We start from the raw sequence: 23933 nt of genomic DNA, 5'->3' as shown, positions 1-23933 counted from the left end.
ACTTGAAGCTCCCCTGTCCTCCCCTGATAATTGACTTACCACTGTATTCATGTGTGGAAAATATGCGCTGTGTGTTTAATATTAAATTCATTAGATAAACCCTTTTAGAAATGAAATTGAGTGTATTAGCCACTTATCACCTATATTCCGGTTGTGATTAACAGCCCCCCCCCCCCGAACAGAATCGCCGAAAACAATTTGTAGAAGGAGGAGAAAATATCGGCAGGTTATGCATGCTCACTGGTGCCCATGCAAGGCTTCATGGTCATTGTAGTCTTTCTCAGGGTAAACTCAATGTATTTGACTGTTACTCTTGTCCGTTGGCAACCCTACCACCCACCCCCCACCCCCCGGTCGGCCGGTCCGCAAGAATATTGTAAATATTAAACCGGTCCGCTGTGCAAAAAAGGTTGGGGACCCCTGCAGTAACAAACATCACTATTAGAGTACCATGATTTCCAAACTAAAAATTTGCCTTTTTACATTGTGGCAAAAGCTTAAGTGTTTAAAAATACCATAGACTTTAGATTTTCAAGCTAAAATTCATATCTGATTGAATTCGATTTAGTTTGTCTGCTGATGGTGAAATATTACAATGAATTAAACTGCAGACATAGGTGAATTAACTGAATTGAACAATTCAATAAATAAATAATTGAATAACTGAATCTATTAAAATTTCTGCTAGAAATCTTAATTGTTGCAATTGTGGCTGTATAGCAATTCAAATTTAGTTGTTGTTGAAAAAATTGGTATAATTGAAGAGGTATGTGATTTGATTTCTGTAGTCATACTGTCATATCCCCATTATCACCCGACTTACATATCATCATGGACCATCCTGTCACTGAAATTGGCCAAATTTGCATGGACCCAAAAACACGCTGGAGTCTCAATAGTAAACATAATGTACTTGAGTTTCTCCAATCTTAAATTTTGCCAATCACTTAGAATATAGAGGCATATTAATCTAGCTACTGTCAGGTCTGTACAGGCAGGCACCTCCCAATCTCCACTCAGCTAACAAGACTCACCTGCCACTTGTTTCCAGCTACAGTCTATTTAAACCCAGCTCTTATCCACAATCCTTGGTCATCACTGAACCAGCCAGCCTCATCCAGTTGCTCCAAGCCTTTAATTATCTTGTTTTCTGTGAGTTTAGAATCTGTTCTCTCTTGTTTTGTTGCCCCTGTGGCTTGTTAGTTTGCAGTTGATCGTTAAAGTTCTCACTGTTATATCATCTCCACTGCTCTGCTTTTGGGACAAGCCTCTACAATACCTGATAGGATGGGTGAACCATCAATTGACCCAGCAGAATTTGCTTGTCTAAGGGAAATTGTTGGTCGTCAAGTGCACAAGATCCAGAAGCAGCAGGAAACTATTGACCAAACAAGAGAATACCTGCAGATGCTGGAAATCCGAGCAACACACACAAAATGCTGGAGCAACTCAGCAGGTCTGGTTGCATCTGTGGAAAAAAGTACAGTCGACATCTCGACCTGAAATGTCAACTGTACTTTTTTCCATAGATGCTGCCTAGGAAACTATTGACCATCTGCTTGCCACTGTCTTCCCACTCTACATCTCAATACAGCAACCCCATGACAGTCAATCTCCTCACTCTGAGCCCCAGATTCCAATGCCCAAACACTTCAATGGATCCTCAACCTGCTGCCGCAACTTCCTGTCCCAGTGTGCCTTATGCTTCGAGCTGTAGCCAGCTCTGTAATCTCTGGACCAATCCAAGATTGCCTTCATCATCTCTGTCTTGACTGCATGAGCTCTGACCTAGGCAGCCACCAACTGGGACAAGAAAACCCCTATTTGCAATAAATATTATGAATTCACCGCTGAGGTGCACTGTGTTTTGACCATCTGCAAAGTGGAGGAGGGGCCAGTGGATTGGATATTTTGCCTGTTTCAAGGCTCGTGCTTAGTGCTGGATTACACTATGGACCTTAGGACCCTCGTGGCGGAATGTGGTTGGAATGCAGAAGCATTGCTGGCCCATTACCGGCACGGCCTCCTGGAGTGATTGAAAGATGAGCTGGCAACCTGGGAGAAGCCCAATGACCTCACAAGCCTCAGCACTCTGGCCCGTCAAACTGACAAATGTCTAATGGAATGACCCTGCTTATCATTAGCCAGAACCCCAGTTCCATTCCCAGAACCATTTCAACCTGCAGGACTCTCATCAGCAACATCTCTAGAACTCAGACAGCTAGGGAGAGCTCCCTTAACCCCACCTTCTGCGCCCCCCACCCCAAGAGCATGAGCATTGGTGAAGAAATAACTTGTGCACTTACTGTGGAGCCGCTGTTTGCCCGTGTATCAAATGCCCAGTGCACTCAAGAAGCAGCATCGACAGGTAGCGATGAGGGGCTTTCTACTTGATAAGCTCCACCCGCCCCTGGCTCCTTGTCCTAGCACCATAGGCTGAATCACCCTCCCTGTCCTCCTCCTCACCCCGATGGGTCTACACACACAGGAGCCTCTGGTGGATTCCATCACAGCAGGCAGCTTTCTGGACTGGACTCTTGTGTGCAGCTTGGTCTCCCTACTGAACCGGTCTCTTACCCCTTCCGCATCACGGCCACTGACTGACATCCCTTGGGGTCTGGGATAGTCAGAACGTGCACACAGTCTTTGCACATTAGCATTGGAGAGCACTGTGAGTCCGTCGGATTCCTCTTTATCAACTCACCCAACACTCTAATCTTGGGTTATTCCTGGTTCTCCACTCATGACCCTCACCTTACCAGGTCATTCCAGTCCACTGCTGAGCTGGGGTTTCACCTGCTGGACCACCTGCCTGCAACCTCAGTTGAATCACCCCATATATGCGTAGAGATGGGGGAAACCCTCACCTCACCAAACTCCCACAGGAATACCACAAACTTGCCGTCGCCTTCAGTAAGAGGGCCAGCGCCTTGCAGATGCACAGGTCTACGCGACCGTGCAATAGACCTCTTCCCAGACAGCACCCCTTAGCAAGGTCGTCTCTTCTTCCTCTCCCCTCCTAAGACCCAAGCCATGAATGATTACATTATTGAGATTCTTTGTGAAAAAGAAAAATGTTGGTCTCTGTGCCTGCATCAACTACCATGGACTCAACAAGTCACTGTTAAGGACCGCTATCCATTCCCCTTGAAAACATTGAAAACATTGAAAACATTCCATGGGGCCCAGATTTTCAGCAAGTTGGATCTAGGGAGTGCACACAACCTGATCCACATCTGCCAGGGGGATGAGTGGAAGACAGCGTTTATAACACCCACTGGCTAATATGAGAACTCAGTGATGCCTTTTGGACTTTCCAACAGAACAGCTGCTTTGCAAGCCTTCATTAACAAAATCCTCCAGGACATGCCACACAGGTATGTGTTCTTCGACTCTACGACATCTCCATCTTCTCCAAGGACCCTCAAGACCACATCTGTCAAATCCGTTCAGACCTTCAGCATCGCCTTAGAAACCAACTGTACTGCAAGTTAGGAAAATGCCAGTTTCACACCCAAGATATTTCCTTCCTGGGTGATGTCCTTTCACCCCAAGGCATAACTGTGGACCCAGAGAAAGTGTGCATCATCATTATATCAGCCCGAACCCCACACCCTCAAACAGCTCTAGCACTTTTTGGGCATCTCCAACATCTCTCACCATTTTATTGAAACGACAGCCAAATTGTTGCTCTTCTCAAATTACCTAGTTTACCAAGTCACCTACCTCACTGATAATCTGGTCTGCTGCCATGGACCACTCTTTTCAAGGTGTTCAAGAGATGCTTCAGCACAGCACTCCGCCATTTGAACTCCTCTAGACCTTTTATGTTAGTGGTGAATGTATCTGACATGGGCATCAAGGCCATCATCTCCCAGTGGGCATCGGATGGGAAAACACACCCTTGTGTCTTCTTTTCACACATTCAGCTCTACACAGTGTCATTATGAAGTAGGACACAGGGAGTACTCACCATTAATTGGGACGCTGAGAACCAGATCTGGGAGGCTGTACACCTCTGAACCACATGTATGTGCCTTACGCTGTGAGGCACACCAATGGGCCCACTCCTCACAGCTCACCAGCCATGAAGGCGCACAATGGACTCTGGAATTTCTGCAGTGCTAGTTCTGGCGGCTCACTATGAACGCAGATGTAGGTCAGTTTATTGCTGCCTGCCCTCAATGTGCTCAGTCTTATTCCTCCAACCAACTCGAGGAACTAACTTTTGGGCTCCTGCAGCACCTACCAGTCCCTCAGGACATTGTGTCGGATTGGAGTCTACAATTTGTCTCCTGCTTCTGGCATGCCTTCTGCTCTCTCCCTTGGCGCCTCAGTGGATTTGTCCTCTGGCTATTATCCCAGACCAACAGTCAGTCAGAGTGAGCCAATCAACAAGTGGATAAGTTTCTGTGATGCTTTGCCGGCTCTAACCCATCCACATGCAAGAAGTATCTGCTCTGGGCCGAGTTGTCCCACAATCTACATACCTCCTCTGTCACAGGTATGTCACACTTTGAAGTGCTTCGTGACTACAAACCCCCTTTGGTCCCCATGGTTTGCTGCTGCCAGATTGCTTGGAACAGGGTACGATGTGCCATCCTGGCTGCCAACAGCACCTACTGCTGTCAAGCCAGCTGATGGCAGTGCCCAGCTAGACTATTCTGGTCTGTGTCTGGCTGTCCACCCAAGATCTGCCCCAGCACACTAATTGCAGCAAGTTCTCACCCTGTTCATTGATCCCTTTAAGATTACACATCGCATCAATCCAGTCACTCACCAGCTCCAGCTGTCACTGTTGCTAGGATCACACCTACCTTCCACATGTCCTGCCTCATGCCTATTGACCATGGACCACTCAACCTACCTGAGTCTCCACCTCAAGAACCTAGGATGGTGGAAGCTTGTCCAGTGTACACAGTTCGCTGGTTCATGAATTCACGATGTTGTCAACGGGGTGCTTAGTACCTAGTGGATTGGGAAAGGTATGTCTTGGAGGAGAGGTCTTGGGTGCTGTCAAGTTTCATCTTGGATTCACTGAAGAGTTCCCCCAGACCCATCTGGATCCTCTTGTGTTGTCATGTGACAGCTGTAAGAGAGAGGGATCCTGTCAAGCCTGCACAGGCAGGCATCTTCTAGCCTCCACCCAGCCAACAGGAGTCACCTCCCACTCATTTCCAACTCATCACCTGCAGCCTATTTAAACCCAGCTCTCATCCACAGTCCTTGTTCACTCATCGAACTAGCCAGCCTCAATCAGTTGCTCCTAGCCATCAGTTACCGTGTTGTCTCTAAGTTTAGTTTCTGTTCCCTCTTGTTTTGTGGCCTCTCGTGGCTTGCTATTTTGCAGTAGATTATTAAAGTTATTGCTCAGAGCTAAATCGTCTGTACTGCTTTGTTTTTGAGTCAAGCCTCCTCCATTCCCTGACAGCTACATGCTTTACTCCTCTGCCTAAATTCCTAAATGAATTGTTTCTTTTTCTGTATTTCAAGAGTTAACTTTGACTTATTTTAATAATGTGACAAGAAGAAGTAAGATGTTGTTCTTAATATCAGTATTTTCCTGATGACAATTTCCATTGCGTGACTTTAATATTGTAAATGTTTTAGGATTTTGCTGCCTATTTGACGTTTTGTGGGATTGTCCTCCACAATGCCAAAGTGTATGAGACTTCCCGGCTTGAAAACAGACGCAATCAGGTATTACCAAGACTGAGAATACAGTTTCATATCTCAGTGTTAACATAAATACTGGGCACCAGAAATTGAATGGCACATTCATGTAGGGGAAGAGAGGTGGCTGTAGGAGAAGTGAGTTGGGGGGGAAGATTTCAGATGAATTCTTGGAGTTGATTTTGTAAGGTTCAAAATACTGGAAAAACATTTTCTCAGAAATTACCTAAAACTCCCATGAAAGGTTTGAAACTGATGCTGCCTGGTCTGCTGAGTCTTTCAGGCACAAAAGTGGCTGAGAGGTGTCTCCCAAAATTTCCTGTGTGCTCCTTACTTTCCAACATCTTACATGGGTTTTATTGTCAGAGGTGGTGATCTACAGAGAGGCAGGTTGGTGGACAAGAGGATGTGAAGTAAAATAATCATCCACTTGTCTGCTTCAGTGTATGAATTGACAATGGTCTGGAGCTTAGCATCTGAATAGATGCACCATTATCAGCTCACCCTTTAACAAACTCATGAAGCTAAACTTGATGTTGGATAAATTCCAAAGAGCAAGGCACAGCTGATTGAGCAAATGCTGGGCAAAGTGCACGTAACTTCAAAATATAGAAACAGAAAAAAAATTCTGGAAATACTCAGGCAGGATACATGAAAATGGGAAGCAGAGTTAATGTTTCAGATGGAAGTCCATTCATCAGAACCTGAAATGTTAATGATTTCCTTTCAAAGATTCTGGCCTCTGTTATCAGTATTTTAGCTGTATTAATGAAACTTACTTCATTTTGATTACAAAATCATAAATCTTTTAATTCAAACAAAGACATGGGAGTCCAGGGACACGGTCTAATTCGACTTTACTTTAAGCGAGGTGCGTAGATGCACTGTGGTAGTGTAATGACGTATGCATTTTAATATATTTAAACATATAACTTGTAATTAATTATTTAAACAAACAAGAATGCTTAGTCAACCAATATATACAAGATCACTAAAATATTACTGAAATACTAAATACGCAACAATTATCTTATCCAAATTCTTATTGGAAAGGAAAGGGAGAAGAGTTGTTCAATTTAGGTTATTGATACAATCAAAGGAAATAGCATCTATTATTTATGTATCATGTTCTTTTTTCAAAAGGTTCTACTTGATCTTGCAACTCTGATATTTGAAGAGCAACATTCCTTGGAAGTAATTTTGAAGAAGATTGCAGCAACTATCCTTTCGTTTATACAGGCTCAGAGCTGTACCATATTCATTGTGGATGACAATTCTTCTGTAAGTGGTGCAGTATAGATGATTTAAAATTTGTCTTTATTGTATGATCCTTGTTAATAGTATGGGATAGGAATATAGGGAAGTACTAAATATTTCAGCTGTTGGATTTTCATAAATGTTCTCTCGAATCACCCCCAAGATAACTCGGACATAGGTGTATTCTCCTAATGTTGTATGATGATATCTGCAGGACACTTTTCGGGGCAGAATATTTCTATTTCACCAACATCAGGTTAAATTTGTATTTCATATATTGTTCGTGTCAGTCTCAGGAGTCTTCATCATAAGGTTGGAGGAGAGTGTGCAGACTGAGACGAGTAACACATATCCTTCATTCCTTGCAAGTGGAAGTAGTTTGCAGTTTGTGCATTGGAGATGAAAGATGGCTTGGACCCCAAGTAACAATCTACAATCCCCTCATAAAATAAATGAATTTTCTTGCTTCTGGGGCAGCTGGAATCAGTCTCCATTTGTCCCCACCTATTTACTCCCTGATCCGGTAGTAGTGTTAGTTTTCACATCGTTTTGAATGGGCGCACCCTATAAAGCACCCTGGAGTCTCTGGTGCCTACCATCTTGGTTCAAATGAGGAACCCATACCTTATTACTGCATATTCGTCCAGCTCAGTCTGAAAGGTACCAGTGAATATGATGGCTGTGTGGGTACTAGGGATCATAATTCATAAATTGATTGGAAAAGAACACTGGCAGGGATGACAGCAGATCAGCAATGGCTGGAATTTCTGAAAGCAATTCAGAAGGCACAGGATGTGTACATCCCAAAGAGGAGGTCTTCTAAAGGCAGGATGGTACAACAGTGGCAGACAAGAGAAGTCAAACTCAACATAAAAGCCAAAGAAAGGGCGTATAATAGAACAAAAGTTAGAGGATTGGGAGGCTTTTAAAAGTCAAGAGAAGGCAACTAAGGTTGTCATAAAGAAGGAAAAGATGGAATACAAAGGTAAGATAGCCAATGATATTAATCAGGATACAAAAAGTTTCTTCAAATATGTAAAATGTAAAAAAGAAGAGAGAGTAGATATGGGATAACTGGAAAATGATGCTGGAGAGGTAGTAATGGGGGACAAGGAAATGACAGACAAACTGAATAGGTATTTTGCCTCAGTTTTCACTGAGGGAGCCACAAACAGTATGCCAGAAGTTCAAGAGTGTCGGAGCAGCAGTGTGAAGTTGCCATTACTTGGGAGAAGGTTCTTGGAAAACTGAAAGGTCTGATGGTAGATAGGTCACTGGGACCAGATGGTGTACACCCCAGTGTTCTGAGAGAGGTGGCTAAAGAAATTGTGGAGGAATTAATAATGATCTTTCAAGAATCAGTGGATTCTGGCATGGTTCCTTAGGACTGGAAAATTGCAAATGTCTCTCCACTTCAAGAAGGGAGGAAAGAAGTTATAGGCCAGTTAGTCTCACATCAGTGGTTGGGAAGGTGTTGGAGTGGATTGTTAAGGATGGAGGTTTGGGAGTACGTGGAGGCACGTGATAAAATAGGCTGTATTTAGCATGGTTTCCGCAAGGGGAAGTCTTGCCTGACAGATCTATTGAAATTCTTTGAAGAGATAACATGCAGGAAAGACAAAGGAGAATTGGAAAATGTTGCGTACTTGGATCTTCAGAAAGCCTTTGACAAGATGACACACATGAGGCTACTTAACAAGTTAAGAGCCCATGCTATTACAGGAAAGATACTAGCATGTATACAGCATGCAAAGAGTGGGAATAAAAGGAGCCTTTTCTGATTGACTGTCGGTGACTAGTGGTGTTCCACAGTGTCTTTGTTGGGACCAATTCTTTTCAAGTTATATGTCAATGATTTGGTTGATAGGGTTGATGACTTTGTGGCCAGGATTGTGGATGATACAAAGATAGGTAAAGGGGCAGGTGGATTTGAGGAACTAGAGAGGTTACAAAAGGACTTCGACAGCTTAGGAGAATAGGCAAAGAAGATGCAGATGGAATGCAATGTTGGGAAATGTATGGTCATGCACTTTGGTAGAAGAAATAAAAGCAAAGTATTTTCTAAATGGAGAAAAAAATTCAAAAGTTTGAGGTGTAAAGGGACTTACTATGATTATGAAAACACGCAGTTGTCTTTCATTGTCATTTAGTAATGCATGCATTAAGAAATGATACAATATTTCCTCCGGTGTGATATCAAAAAACATAGGACAGACCAAGACTGAAATAAACTAACAAAACCACATAATTATAACATATAGTTACAACAGTGCAACAATACCGTAACTTCAGTAAAAGTTCAAAGTCTCTCAAATGTCCCACATCTCACGCAGACGGAGAGAAGGAAGAAAAACTCTCCCTGCCATACCCGACCACGGTCCGACTCTGAGTCATCTGAAAACTTTGAGCTGTGATCAGCTCTCCGACACCAAATACTGAGTGCCATCTCTATCCGAACGATTCGACCTCTTTCTTGGTGGCCAACAGCAGGCAAAGCCGGGGATTTTGAGGTCTTCCCTCCGAAAGATTCCTGACCGCGCAGTAACGACAGCAGCGAACGAGCGTTTCAGAAATTTTTCCAGATGTTCCTCTGTGCTTTCAGGTCTATCTTCATCAAATCAGAATTGTCCACGGCCCCTATTTAACAGATACGATATCATTTTTCATTGGAGGGCAGCACACGCCAAGGGCACTACAGTGTCCTTTGCAGGATTCCTTAAAGGTTAAACGTCATGTTGAGATGGAGGTTCAGTAAGTACATTTAATATCAGAGAAATGTATACAATATACATCCTGAAATTCTTTTTCTTCGCAAGCATCCACAAAAACAGAGGAGTGCCCCATAAAATGAATGACAGTTAAATCGTAGAGCCCCAAAGCCCCCCCAGCTCCCCCCTCCCACGCACAAGCAGCAGCAAGGCAACAACCACCACCCGCCCCCCCCCCCCACCCACCAGCAAAAAGTTTTTCTTCAGGGCCTGCTTAGACACGGTGGAAGCTGCATGGCAGAACAGGTTTCAGAAAGGGTGTACATTTCCATGAAGGATTATGATGTTTGAGACAGATAGAAACCATAGAAACCATAGAAAAACTACAGCACAGAAACAGGCCTTTTGGCCCTTCTTGGCTGTGCCGAACCATTTTCTGCACATGGACCATATCCCTCCGTACACCTCCCATCCATATTTCTGTCCAATTTATTCTTAAATGTTAAAAAAGAACCCACATTTACCACTTTGTCTGGCAGCTTATTCCACACTCCCACCACTCTCTGTGTGAAGAAGCCCCCCCCCCCAATGTTCCCTTTAAGCTTTTCCCCCTTCACCCTTAACCCATGTCCTCTGGTTTTTTTCTCCCCTTGCCTCAGTGGAAAAAGCCTGCTTGCATTCACTCTATCTATACCCATCATAATTTTATATACCTCTATCAAATCTCCCCTCATTCTTCTACGCTCCAGGGAATAAAGTCCTAACCTATTCAACCTTTCTCTGTAACTGAGTTTCTCAAGTCCCGGCAACATCCTTGTAAACCTTCTCTGCACTCTTTCAACCTTATTTATATTCTTCCTGTAATTTGGTGACCAAAACTGAACACAATACTCCAGATTCGGCCTCACCAATGCCTTATACAACCTCATCATAACATTCCAGCTCTTATACTCAATACTTTGATTAATAAAGGCCAATGTACCAAAAGCTCTCTTTACGACCCTATCTACCTGTGACGCCACTTTTAGGGAATTTTGTATCTGTATTCCCAGATCCCTCTGTTCCACTGCACTCCTCAGTGCCTTACCATTTACCCTGTATGTTCTACCTTGGTTTGTCTTTCCAAAGTGAAATACCTCGCACTTGTCTGTATTAAACTCCATCTGCCATTTTTCAGCCCATTTTTCCAGCTGGTCCAAATCCCTCTGCAAGCTTTGAAAACCTTCCTCACTGCCCACTACACCTCCAATCTTTGTATCATCAGCAAATTTGCTGATCCAATTTACCACATTATCATCTAGATCATTGATATAGATGACAAATAACAGTGGACCCAGTACTGATCCCCGTGGCACACCACTAGTCACAGGCCTCCACTCAGAGAAGCAATCCTCTACTACTACTCTTTGGCTTCTTCCATTGAGCCAATGTCTAATCCAATTTACCACCTCTCCATGTATACCTAGCGACTGAATTTTCCTAACTAACCTCCCATGCGGGACCTTGTCAAAGGCCTTACTGAAGTCCATGTAGACAATATCCACTGCCTTCCCTTCATCCACTTTCCTGGTAACCTCCTCGAAAAACTCCAATAGATTGGTCAAACATGACCTACCACGCACAAAGCCATGTTGACACTCCCTAGTAAGTCCCTGTCTATCCAAATGCTTGTAGATTCTGTCTCTTAGTACTCCCTCCAATTACTTACCCACTACCAACGTCAAACTTACTGGCCTATAATTTCCCAGATTACTTTTCGATCCTTTTTTAAACAACGAAACAACATGAGCTATTCTCCAATCCTCCGGCACCTCACCGGTAGACACCGACATTTTAAATATATCTGCCAGGGCCCCTGCAATTTCAAAACTAGTCTCCTTCAAGGTCTGAGGGAATACCCTGTCAGGTCCTGGGGATTTATCCACTTTAATTTGCCTCAAGATAACAAGCACCTCCTCCTTTTCAATCTGTAGAGTTTCCATGATCTGACTACCTGTTTCCCTTAATTCCATAAACTTCACGTCAGTTTCCTTAGTAAATGCAGGCGCAAAAAACCCATTTAAGATCTCCCTCATTTCTTTTGGTTCCGCACATAGCCGACCACTCTGATCTTCAAGAGGACCAATTTTGTCCCTTACAATCCTTTTACTCTTAATATACCTGTAAAATCTCTTTGGATTATCCTTCACTTTGACTGCCAAGGCAAACTCATGTCTTCTTTTAGCCCTCCTGATTTCCTTCTTAAGTATTTTCTTGCACTTTTTATACTTCTCAAGCACCTTATTTACTCCCTGTTTCCTTATACATATCATACAACTCTCTCTTCTTCTTTATCAGAATTGCAATATCCCTTGAGAACCAAGGTTCCTTATTCCTATTCACTTTGCCTTTAATCCTGACAGGAACGTACAAGCCCTGCGCTCTCAAAATTTCTCCTTTGAAGGCTTCCCACTTACTGATCACATCCTTGCCAGAGAACAACCTGTCCCAATCCATGCTTTTTAGATCCTTTCTCATTTCTTCAAATTTAGCCTTCTTCCAGTTTAGAACCTCAACCCTAGGACCAGATCTATCTTTATCCATGATCAAGTTGAAACTAATGGTGTTATGATCACTGGAACCAGAGTGCTCCCCTACGCACCTTCCGTCACTTGTCCTAATTCGTTTCCTAATAGGAGATCTAATATTGCATCCTCTCTAGTTGGTACCTCTATATATTGATTTAGAAAACCTTTCTGAACACATTTTACAAACTCTAGCCCATCTAGACCCCTAACAGTGTGGGAGTCCCAATCAATATGTGGAAAATTAAAATCCCCTACCACCACAACTTTATGTTTCCTGCAGTTGCCTGCTATCTCTCTGCAGATTTGCTGCTCCAATTCTCCCAGATGTTTCCCAGAATAACTGATGTCAAGATTAAGGAAGGTATTTTTGTTGGTTCACAAAATGAGCAAGTCATCAATGACAGGCAATTCGAATAATTTCTAGTGGGACTGGAGAAAATCACATGGAAGATATTCAAGGATGTTGTTGGAATTTTTCTTGGCAACTACAGAGCACCAATCTACATGCAACTAGTTGACAATGTGCTTCAAGCATACAAAGCCTTGAAATGCAACATGTCACGAAAGATTCATTTTCTGCATTCCCACTTAGATTTTTTCCCTGCAAATCTTGTTGCTGTCAGTGATTAGCACGGTGAAAGGTTTCACCAGGATCAGGGCAACTGGAATCCATCAATGCTGGCTGATTATTGTTGGACACTTAAGCGAGAAGCCTCAGACACTGAGTAGAAACAAAAACCATCAACAAAAGTTTTTTAGCTTAGTTGAACCATTGCAAAGCACCAGCACCATTATGCAATTAAACACATTATATTCAATAAAAGTTAATTTCTTGTTTCTCTGAATCCTGGCGTGATAGAAGTAGTCTGAAATTATGTTTGTGTTTAGCTTCAAGTCGTCTATCATAAACAAAAAAAAAACTGAGGAAGCAACACTTTAGAAAAAATTTCTTATCCAGTGTTAACTGCTTTCAAATCACCTTGGCAAATAAATACTTAGGTTTATTGCTGTTTTTTCAGCACAGTGTACAAGAAAAATAATATTTTGTTCCAGACTGCAGTGCTGTAACAGTCATATCCTTGGCAAGTCATAGTAGTTTTGGATCTTGATGTAATTAGTAAGTATACTACTATATAAAAAATAAATTCCATCTGATGTTTCAAAACATATTGTTTCAAAATTAAATCAGCTCAATTCTTTGTCTTCCATTTTCCTGATCCTGACACAAACAAAAAATAGGCTCTAAATCCAAACTTACTAAATCAACATATAACAAAAATTAATGCAGATACCCAAGACGGTTTGCATCTTTTGTTTCAATTTTGTAACTTAACTTCTGATAAAGCATAAGGATATTTTACATACCTGTAAGATAAATCTCTATTCTGCAAGAATTTAGTTTATTTGGTGGGGTAGATATCAGGGATTATGAACAAGATGGAATTGGAACATTTAGGTGCCTGAGGCTGGAACTAGGAAAGTCATTGTGGAAACAACTTCGGTCTAATTTCCCCAACTCTTTGCAGAATGTTGCACAATAGTAAGATTCCCTGCATGACTGAGGCAAAAATCATTTGAAGTTTTCAAAGGTTTCAAAGGTACATCTAATGTCGGAGAAGTGTATACAATATATATCCTTAAATTCTTTTTCTTCGCAACCATCCACGAAAACAGAGTGCCTCAAAGAACGAATGAGAGTTAAACGATGGAACCCCAAAGCCCCCCCAGCTCCATGTGTAAGCAGCAGCAAAGCAACGATCCTCTCTCTGCCACCAGCAAAAAAAATCTGCGCCCCAAGCACTCAAGTGTGCAGCAAAGCATCAATAAAGTCACAGACTTGCAGTACCCCAAAGACTACTCGTTCACCCAATAATTCGACGTACCACAGACACTCTGTCTCTCCCTAATAAGAGAAAAAGAGATGTCTCCATCTCACAGTGAGAGGGGAGACATAACAAACAACTCGCTGATTTACAATGTTGAAAGTCTGTTGCGTCGCTTTTTCCAAGCTCTGTGCCCAAAGAACTTGGGTCTCTGGACACACAGCCAGCAGCCAGCTTGCTGCTTTCGATCTTTCGTCTCCCAGGACACACTGATTTCCTGCAGAGGCACAGATCTCAAGTCTGCCTGCCTCCAGAGCCACGAAATCCCGGAACCCTGAAAGCGCACTAGCCTTCTAGGTCATGTCCTTGGTATATCGAATAGTGGCCAGTCGTGAGACCCCAAGAGAGTGGGTCCCATTCCCGCAAAGAACCAAAGTCAGTGTGTAACTCCAGGTCAGGGTCTTCAAAAGAACTCTGAAAGGGAAAAATAGAGATATTAAAGATAGAAATAGAGCTGTTTCCAAAGATACAAGCAAAGGAGCCGTTGTTGAGTGCCATCGTCCTCCTAAGCTCCACCTCCACCTTCAGGAAAGAACCAGTGAAGAGATCTAAAATCTTCTGGGAATGTTCATTATGACTTTTCTCAGTAGGGAATTACTAGCAATATGTGATCAAATTTTTTAGGTTGATATTAGTTTTGAAGGGGGAAATCATTGGCCTGATGGTAAAAAATAGGAAGTCAAGTTAATCAGGCCACTCTACTAAAAAAACAGCATAGACAAGGTCAAGTGTGCCATCTCCTCCTGTCCTCTACTGTATGATATATGTTCTACATTGTAAATGATGAAAGTATGTCATATCTAGCATTGATGATTTTTCAGACTTTGCCCATTTTTAAGGTTAGCAAATTGAGGGATGACAGTCTGAGAGAACAGAAGATTCTCAATTAGGCATCCAATGACAGTTTTTCAGGGTAAAAATGGCAGAGGAGTGTTGTAATTTTGACCACTTCTTACATCTCCTTGACTATGTATCTCAGTTCACCCCTCATTCCATAATCCCTTGTCAATCAACAAAAGAAACAGCTTGTAGCCTTGCTGTTCTATACAGTATAAGGGTGGCATTTCACTGCTGCAAATTCATAGATCTGTTAAAAGAAAAGTGAATATTCAAATATAATGACATTCATAAATTAGTCACACTGTTAGTGAGGGAAGCTGTTCAACCTTCTGTTTAGACTGACCAACATGAGCATATTCAATAGAACTATTCTTCAACAAAGAATTGGAACAGAATGGGAATTGGATGTCAGTGGTTACATATTGTCAACTTCTTTTGGATGTTTGTTTCAGTTCAGTTATCAAAATAGGATTTGAAAGAACAACTCAATGAATAATAAATTTGAAAAGGAAAAAAACTAGATTTAACAAACAATTACAAAATTACTAACATTTTGGCATGTTGCATAAAGCAAACTTGCTATTTAGGGAAATATTTTAAAACCATAATTTGAATAAAATTTAGATGACAGATAACTGGAATAATTTATTGGAATGAAAGATCTCTATCTTTAATGATGCTGTTGTTTTCCATAGAGATTTATAATTACATTGTTTAGTAGCTAATGTAAGTGAACAGAAAACACAGGTGGAACTAAAGGAGTGAATAACAGGAAAAATATCAGTTATCCCAAACAATTATGAGATGGCTTAATAAACTGACACATCTTAAATGTAGATCTAGCATATATACTGTAGGTGGTAAAGTTCTTAACAGCTAAGTTTTGAAAACAAATTAAGGTTGTGTTGTTCCATTTTAACAAACATTAGCATGTTTCTTAGAATTTCTTTTACGCTATTATTAGAAAAAGATATTAAATATGAAAGACGTAAAAATATTTTGACAGCAATTTATGATTTGTACAGTAATTTTATTAGCTCTATCCATATCACAGCATTATTACAGCTTTATTCATATGAATTTGTTTAATTATTTTGACTGATCTGATGGATTAATTGACCATTGAATGTCTTTTAAAAATAATCAGGTTACTGCCATGGCAGCAATATTATTTAGCTTTAACAAAGAAACATGAATATCTAATATGCATTAACACATATGAAGTGTAGGGCTGTGCAAAATTCTCACGATATATTTAGACTGCAGTGGAATATTTGGCAGAACATTATTACTTTTGTTTTTCCTCTCTGACAGTGTTTGAAATTTCCCTTAAAATTAAACTCTGCTGCTAGAGACAGTCAGCTCTTAGTGACTGGAGCTTGGTTAGATTTTGAAACATTTGATGACTGAAATCTTACTAGATTAATCCCTTTGCTACATTGCAATAAACTCTGTGGTTTAATTGCATTTTCAGGACTCATTTTCCAGTGTCTTTCACATGAATTCAACAGAGCTAGAAGATCCAGCAGAGTTCCAGAGGAGGTAAGGTATTGTCTCATGAATCATCATTCCTTGAAGCACAGAAACTGGGTTAGAAATGATGAACTTTGCTTTCACAATAAAAACAGCGCAACTTTTATCCAATTACACACGCTGCATTTAAAACATAAATCTGATTTCTTTTTCACTCTGTAAATACCCTGGGGAAATTCATTAAAGGAACCAATAAGTATACTTTGTTATTTGACTAGATAAATCCCAGTATCTGACATAACGTCTTTCAGTATTTTTAAACAAGTAGAAGAAACAATAATCAACTCTCAAATTAGTCTTTGCAAAACATATGTGTGTACAGTACCTTGAAAAAGTATTCAGCCCCCAACCCTTTGTTCACATAAATGAGTATTACAACCTGCAATTTTGATCAATTTAACTGAGAATTTTTATTTGTGGATCACATGCTCCTTTTTCTCAACAGAGCCCCAAAACAGGGAAAGTTGTAAGGCATTAATAACTAAAAATTCAAAAACGAAAATGTTAGCTACTACTACTATGTCAACTCAGGCCTAGGGGGCCAGCGTCGGGCACGATGACGGACTCTACACTTCTCATCAGTGTGTTTAGTTCATCTACATTGTCATGATATTAAAATGTCAGCAATTCGAAAGTATTCATCCCCCTTTGCTCGTAACTTAGTTGAACAACCTCTCGCAGCTATTACAGCTAGTAGTCTTTTTGGATAAGTCTCTATTAGCTTTGTACAATGTGATGAATCAAGATTTGCCCATTCCTCCTTGCAAAATTGCTTATGTTGTGCGAGGTTAGTTGGGGAGCAGTGATGGACAGCAGTCTTGAGGTCTTGCCAGAGATGTTTGATTGGGTTAATGTCAGGTCTCTGACTGGGCCACATAAATTTTCTTCATTAGAAGCCACTCCATGTTCACTCTGGCAGTGTGCTTTGGGTCATTGTCCTACTGAGAGACAAACTTTCTCCTCAGTTTAAGCTTTCTAGCAGAAGCTAGCAGGTTTTTATCCAGGATCTCTCTGTATTTAGTTGTATTTATCTTCCCATCTTTCCTGAGCAGATTTCCAGTCCCTGCTGCTGAAAGGCATCCCCATGACATGATGCTACCTCCACCATAATTTACAGTAGGGATGGTGTTACCTGACTGATCTTTACAGTACCTTCTAAGTGACGATTTACAAAAGTCTTTATGGGCAAGGATATGCTTTTCTTTTCAGCCAGGACTTCTTCCTTGTCCCTCTTCCATTACTGCCCTTTTTGTGTGAGGCCTCATAAATTGTGGAGCCATGAACTGCATCTCCCAATTGCAGCTGCTGACTTCTGCAGCTCGCACAGAGTGACTGTTAACAACACAGTAGCCTCTCTTACAAGTGCCGTTTTTCTTCAGTGACTAAGTTTACTTGGTCAGCCTGATCTGGGCAGTACCGTGGTTTCGTATTTTTTCCACTTTTTCATGGTAGACCGCACTGAGCTCTGACATATGTTCAGTGCCTTAGAGATGATCTTGTACCCTTCCCCAGATTTGTGCTTCCCTTATTATCATTTCCCTGACTTGCCTTGAATGTTCTTTTATCTTCATTTTGGTCTGGTCTGTTGAAAATCGACTATTATTGTAAGACCTAATGGAGAGAGGAGGTATTTATTCAGCTAATCCTCCAATGCTCAACATCAACAAATTGGGTGCATTGGAAAGGTAATATACAGTATTGCACCTAAGGAAAGTTAGCAAAGGGGGTGAATACTTTTCAGCCTCACCATTTTGGTTTTTAATTTTTAGTAAATTTTTAGCTCAAGAAAGTCTGCAGATGCTGGAAATCCAAAGCAACACACACAAAATGGTGAGGTATCTATGGACATGAATAAACTGTTGACATTTTGGGCTGAGACACCTCTTCAGGACTGAGAAGGAAGGGGGGAAATGCCAGAATAAAAAGGAGGGGAGAGGGGAAGGAGGTTAGCTAGAAGTCATAGAATCTAATAGGAGGGAAGAGTGGACCATAGAAGGAAGGGAAGACATAGAGGACCCAGGAGAAAGTAACTGGCAGGTGAGAAAGGGTAAAATGTCATGGGGGGAATGGGGGGTGGGAAGGAATTTGTGTACCAGAGGGAGATATTGACATTCATGCCATCAGGTTAGAGGCTACTGGATGGAATATAAGATGTTGCTCCTCCACCTGAGAGTGGCCTCATCTTGGAACAAGCGGAGGTCATGGCCTGACACATCAGAATGGGAATTAACTGTAGGCCACCGGGAGGCAGCGGTCCCCCAGTTTATGATGGGTCTCATCAGTGTACAGGAGAGCACTGGACACAATAGATGACCCCAGTAGATTTGCAGGTGAAGTCTTGCGTCACCTGGAAGGACTGCTTAGGGCCCTGAATAGACTTGAGGGCGGAAGTATATGGACAGGCGTAGATTTAGGCTGCTTGGAGAGATAAATGTCGGGTGGGAGATTAATGGGAGGGGATGAATAGACAAAGGGAATCATGGAGGGAGCAATCCCTGTGTAAAGTGGAAAATGGCGGGGGAGGTAAAGTTACATTCAGTGGTAGGATTCCGTTGGAGAAGCGAAAGTTGTGGAGGATTGTCTGTTGGATGCAGAGGCTGATCGGGTGGTGGGTAAGGACAAGAGGAATTCTTAAGTAGCAGGAAGATGGGGTAAGCACTTGGCTTCACCTATCACCTTCTAGCTAGCCTCCTTCCCCCTCCCCTAGCTGTTTATTCTGGCGTCTTTCCCCTTCCTTTTCAGTCCTGAAGAAGTATCTCATCCTGAAATGTCGACTGTTTATTCATTTCCGTAGATGCTGACTGACGTGCTGACTTCCTCCAGCATTTTGTGTGTGTTGCCTTAGTAAATTGTTGACAGGTTTTGGAATTTTTCTTTTGATTTGACATGACGCACAATATTTTGTAGATTAGCTCCAAAACATTCTACCTCAATATCTTTTGAATTTAGAAAATGAGATTGTAAAATGTGAAAATAATTATGGGGGTTGAATACTTTTTCAAGGTACTGTAAATACATAAGATAGCTTATATACATAGATTGATTGTATGTCCGTAAATTGCACAGGAGAGTTTGTACATAAGGTGACTGACAGGAAGTGATAAGGTAGTGGTGGTTGGAAATGTGGAGGAGTGGGTTTATGGGTGGAGCAGTCGATCAGCCTTACTGCTTGGGGAGAGTAACCTTTGAGTCTGTCAGTCCTGGCGCGCATGCTGCATAGCCTCCTCCCTGAAGGGAGTGGGCCAAACAATCAATGAGCAGGGAGGGTGGGATTCTTCATGCTATTACTTTTCTTACAAAACTTCTAAATATACTTCATCTGAAATCTGTAGCCTTTAATTTTCCCTTTAAGTAAGATACTTTTGAACTGTCTTAACGAGTCAGAGACTTTACAGTCTTCTGAAGTATTCTCTTAGAATACCTTCCAATAATGTTCCCACAACTGATGTCAGAGTCACTGCCCTATAATTTCCTGGTTTCTGTTTAGAACCCTTTTTACACAGCAGAACAACATTAGCTATCCTCCAATCCTTTGGTACCTCTCCTGTCACTAAGGATATTTTAAATATCTCTGCTAGAGCCCCGGCATTCGGTGTACTTGCCTTTCATAGGGTCCAATGGAACACCTTGTCAGGCCCTGGGGATTTATCCACCCCTCCTCTTCTGTTAACTGTACAGGATCCATGAAGTTGATGCCACTTTGCCCACTGCTATAGGCTCTATGTCTGTCTCCTGAGTAAATACAGATGCAAAGAATTCACTTAAGGTCTCTCCCAGCTATTTTGACTCCACACATGGATTACTGTTCTGGTCTTCCAGAAGACAAATTTTGTTGCTTGCAATCCTTTTGCTTTTAACATATCTGTAGAATTCTCCTTCACTTTGTCTGCTGGAGCAATTTCATGCATTTTTTTAGCTTTCCTGATTTCTTTCTTAAATGTTCTCTTGCATTTCTTGAACTCCATAAGCACCTCATTTGTTCCTACTTGCCTAAATCTGCTATGCACCTCCTTTTTCTCTTAACCAGGGCCTCAATATCTCTTAAAAAACCAAGGTTCCCTACACTTATTATCCTTACTTTTTATTGTGACAGGCACATACAAGCTTTGTCCTCTCAAAATTTTGTTTGTGAATGCTTCCCATTACCAAGTACACCTTTGCCAGAAAGCAGCCTGTCCCAATCCAGATCATTCTTGATACCATCAAAATTGGCCTTTCTCCGATTTAGAATTTCAACCCATGGGCCAGCCCTATCTTTTTGCATATTTACTTTGAAACTAACAGTGCTATAGTCATTGGATGTAAAGTATTCCGCTACACAAAGTTCTGTCTCCTGCCCTGTCTTATTCCCTAATAGCATCTCCAGTATCACATACTCCCTCCTTGGGACTTCTATGTACTGATGAAGGGATTCTTCCTGAATACATTTGACAAACTCTATCCTGTCTAGTAATTTTATAGCATAGGATTGCACAGTTTCATCGGTACAGTTGAAAGAGTAGGAGGAGGGGAGAATGCCAGCGCGACTGAAACACTGGGGAATGAGACTTCCTCTACCCAGCATATTGTTAGCAAATACGCAGTCCCTGGAGAACAAGACTGAGATTGCTGTATCACAGGGAAATGAGAAATTGCTGCATTCTATGTTTGACAGAGACATGCTCACTCCTGACATACCGGATACATTGGTAAGACCCGGGGGCTTCTTGATGCAACTAACAGACTGGTCTGCTGATTGGGAGAAGGCAAAAGGTGGGGGTCTATGTTTCATGATGCTTGGATGCAGTGGTCTTGTTGCACTCTTCTTCCCTAGAACTGGAAAATTAAGTACCAAAGGTTGTACATACCAATGGTCCTGACTACAGTTCACATACCAACAAAGGCCGATGTTAAGCAGGCACTCGAGGCACTGAGTGCCATCATCAGCAAACAAGAAACAGCCTGCTCCAGCACCTTTCAGCAAATTGTCAAGGACTTCAATCAGGCATGTTTGAAGAAATTTCTGCCCAATTATCATCAGCATATCACATGCAGTACCAGGGATCGCAACACACTCAACCACTGCTATACTACCAGAAAGAATACCTAGCGTTCGATCCCTACACTGATTTTGGGAAATCTGATTGATAATTTGGCTGCCTACATATAGGCAGAGGCTAAAGAGCACAGCTACGGAAATAAGTACACCAAAGGGGTGGTCACAGGAGGCAGAGGAGAAGCTATAGGATTGCTTCAAGTCAGTGGACTGGGCCATGTTCAGGGACTCATCAGAGATCTGAATAGTACACCACATTTGTTGTGGACTTTATAAGAGTAGTCGTAGATGAGTGTGGCCCCACAACTTATTCAGAGTCTTACCCAATCAAAAGCCCTGGATGAACCAAGAGATCCACAATCTGCTCAGGGCCAGATCAGTGGCATTCAGGTCTGGCGACCAAGTAAAATACAATAGTTCCAGCTATGATCTCTGGAAAGCCAACTCAGGTACAAAGTGGCAATTCCAGACCAACTTGAATCAGTGAAGGATGCTCAACAGTTGTGGCAGGGCTTGAATGTTATCATCTTCTACAAAGTGAACTCAAACAACATAGATGACAACGAGGCTTCACTCCCAGTTGAGCTCAATGCCTTTTATGCTTGCTTTCTCCTTCACAAACTCCCATAGTCCCCGATGACACTATGATTTCAGACTGTGAGGCGGATGTGAGAACATCCTTCAGGAGGGCGAAACCAAGAAAAATCACCTGGCCCATATGGGGTTCCTGGCTGACATGTGCAGGTCAACTGGATGGAGTGTTCACTAAGTTCTTTAACCTCTCCCTTCAGCATTCTGAAGTACGTAATCAGTTTCAAGCAGGCTTCAATGTTGCCGGTTCCTAGGAAGAATGTGATAACCTGCCTCAATGACTATCATCCAGTAGCACTTACATCCATAGTGATGAAATGCTTTGAAAGGTTGGTGATGAAACATATCAACTCCTGCCTGAGAAATGAATTAGATCTGCACCAATTCACCCACCGTCACCAAGGTCAACAGCAGATGCCATTTCATTGGCTCTTCATTCAACCCTGGAACATCTAGACAGCAAAGATGTATATAATAGAATGCTCTTCATTGACAACAGCTTGGTATTCAGTACTATTGCCCCCTTAAACTAATCAATAAGCTTCAGGACCTTGGCCTCAGTACATTCTTGTGTGACTGGATCCTCAGATTTCTCACTTGCAGACACCGGTCAGTTTAGTTTGGCAACAGCATCTCTTCCACAATCTCTATTCACACAGGTGCATCACAAGACTATGTGCTTAGCCCCCTGCTCTACTTGCTTTATACTCATGACTGTCAGGCTTAGCACAGCTCCAGTGCAATATTTAATTCTGCTGACAATACCACTGTCATTGACAGAATCAAAAGTGGTGGAAAATCAGCATGTAGGAAGGAGATTGGCTATCTGGCTGAGTGGTGCTATAACAACAACCTCTTCCTCAATGTCAGCAAGACCAAGGAGTTGATCTGAGAAGAGGAAACCTGAAGTCCATGAGCCAGTCCTCATCCGGGGATCAGAAGTGAAGAGGGTCAGTAACTAAATTTTTTGGTGTTAACACTTCAGTTGATCTGTCCTGGTCCAGCATGTAAGTGCCATTATGAAGAAAGCACGGCAGTGCTTCTACTTCCTTAGCAGTTCGTGAAGACTTGGTATATTATCTAAAATTCTGACAAACTTCTGTAGATATGTGGTGTAGAGTTTATTGACTGGTTTGATCATGGCCTGGTATGGAAACAACAATGCCCTTGAATGGATACAAAAAATAGTGGATATGGCCCAGTCCATCAGGGGTAATGCCCTTGCCATTACAGAGTACATCTACACGGAGCACTGTCGCAGAAAAGCAGCTTCCCTCATCAAGGACCTCCTCCATCTAGGCCATGCTCTCTTCTCACTGCTGCCATCAGGAAGGAGCTATAGGAGCCTCAGGACTCACACAACCAGGTTCAAGGACAATTATTACCCCTCAACCATTAGGCTCCTAAATCAGAGAGAATAATGTCACTCAACTTCACTTGCTTCATCACTGACCTGTTCCCACAACCTGTGGACTTACTTTCAAGGACTCTTCATCTCGTGTTCTTGATATTTATTGCTTATATATATTTATTATTATTATTTCTACTTTTTTCTTCTGCATTTGCGCAGTCTGTCTTTTGCACATTGGTTACTTGTCCATTCTGTTGGGTGCAGCCTTTGATTGATTCTATTGTGTTTCTTATATTTACTTTGATTGCCTGCAAGAAAATGAGTCTCAAGGTTGTATATGGTGACAGATATGTACTTTGGTAATAACTTTACTTTGAACTTTATTACATTTACATAAAGAAAAGTGATTGGTAAGAACCATTACAAGAAATATAAATTGGATTGGAAGGCAAGTGGGTGGTGGTGATATGTGCTGATGCTTTTATAGGGATTTAA

The 23933-nt window shown here is 41.9% G+C and overlaps 1 protein-coding gene across 3 annotated transcripts in view; it reads left to right on the top strand.

Annotated features, from left to right (window-relative positions):
- Nucleotides 1-23933, top strand: part of pde5ab (phosphodiesterase 5A, cGMP-specific, b) — a 119271-nt gene that overhangs the window by 30243 nt on the left and 65095 nt on the right. For all 3 annotated transcript variants that reach the window (XM_072253155.1, XM_072253156.1, XM_072253154.1), the window contains exons 5-7: nucleotides 5611-5700; nucleotides 6817-6954; nucleotides 16403-16470. In XM_072253155.1, the coding sequence (XP_072109256.1) occupies nucleotides 5611-5700; nucleotides 6817-6954; nucleotides 16403-16470 (296 nt within the window). The remainder of the gene's footprint in view (nucleotides 1-5610; nucleotides 5701-6816; nucleotides 6955-16402; nucleotides 16471-23933) is intronic.

This window comes from Mobula birostris, chromosome 3 (genome assembly GCF_030028105.1).
Source record: "Mobula birostris isolate sMobBir1 chromosome 3, sMobBir1.hap1, whole genome shotgun sequence".
In the NCBI taxonomy this organism is placed as follows: Eukaryota; Metazoa; Chordata; class Chondrichthyes; order Myliobatiformes; family Myliobatidae; genus Mobula; species Mobula birostris.
Note: the sequence above shows the minus strand (reverse complement) of the source record. Positions and strands in the feature narration are given on the sequence as shown.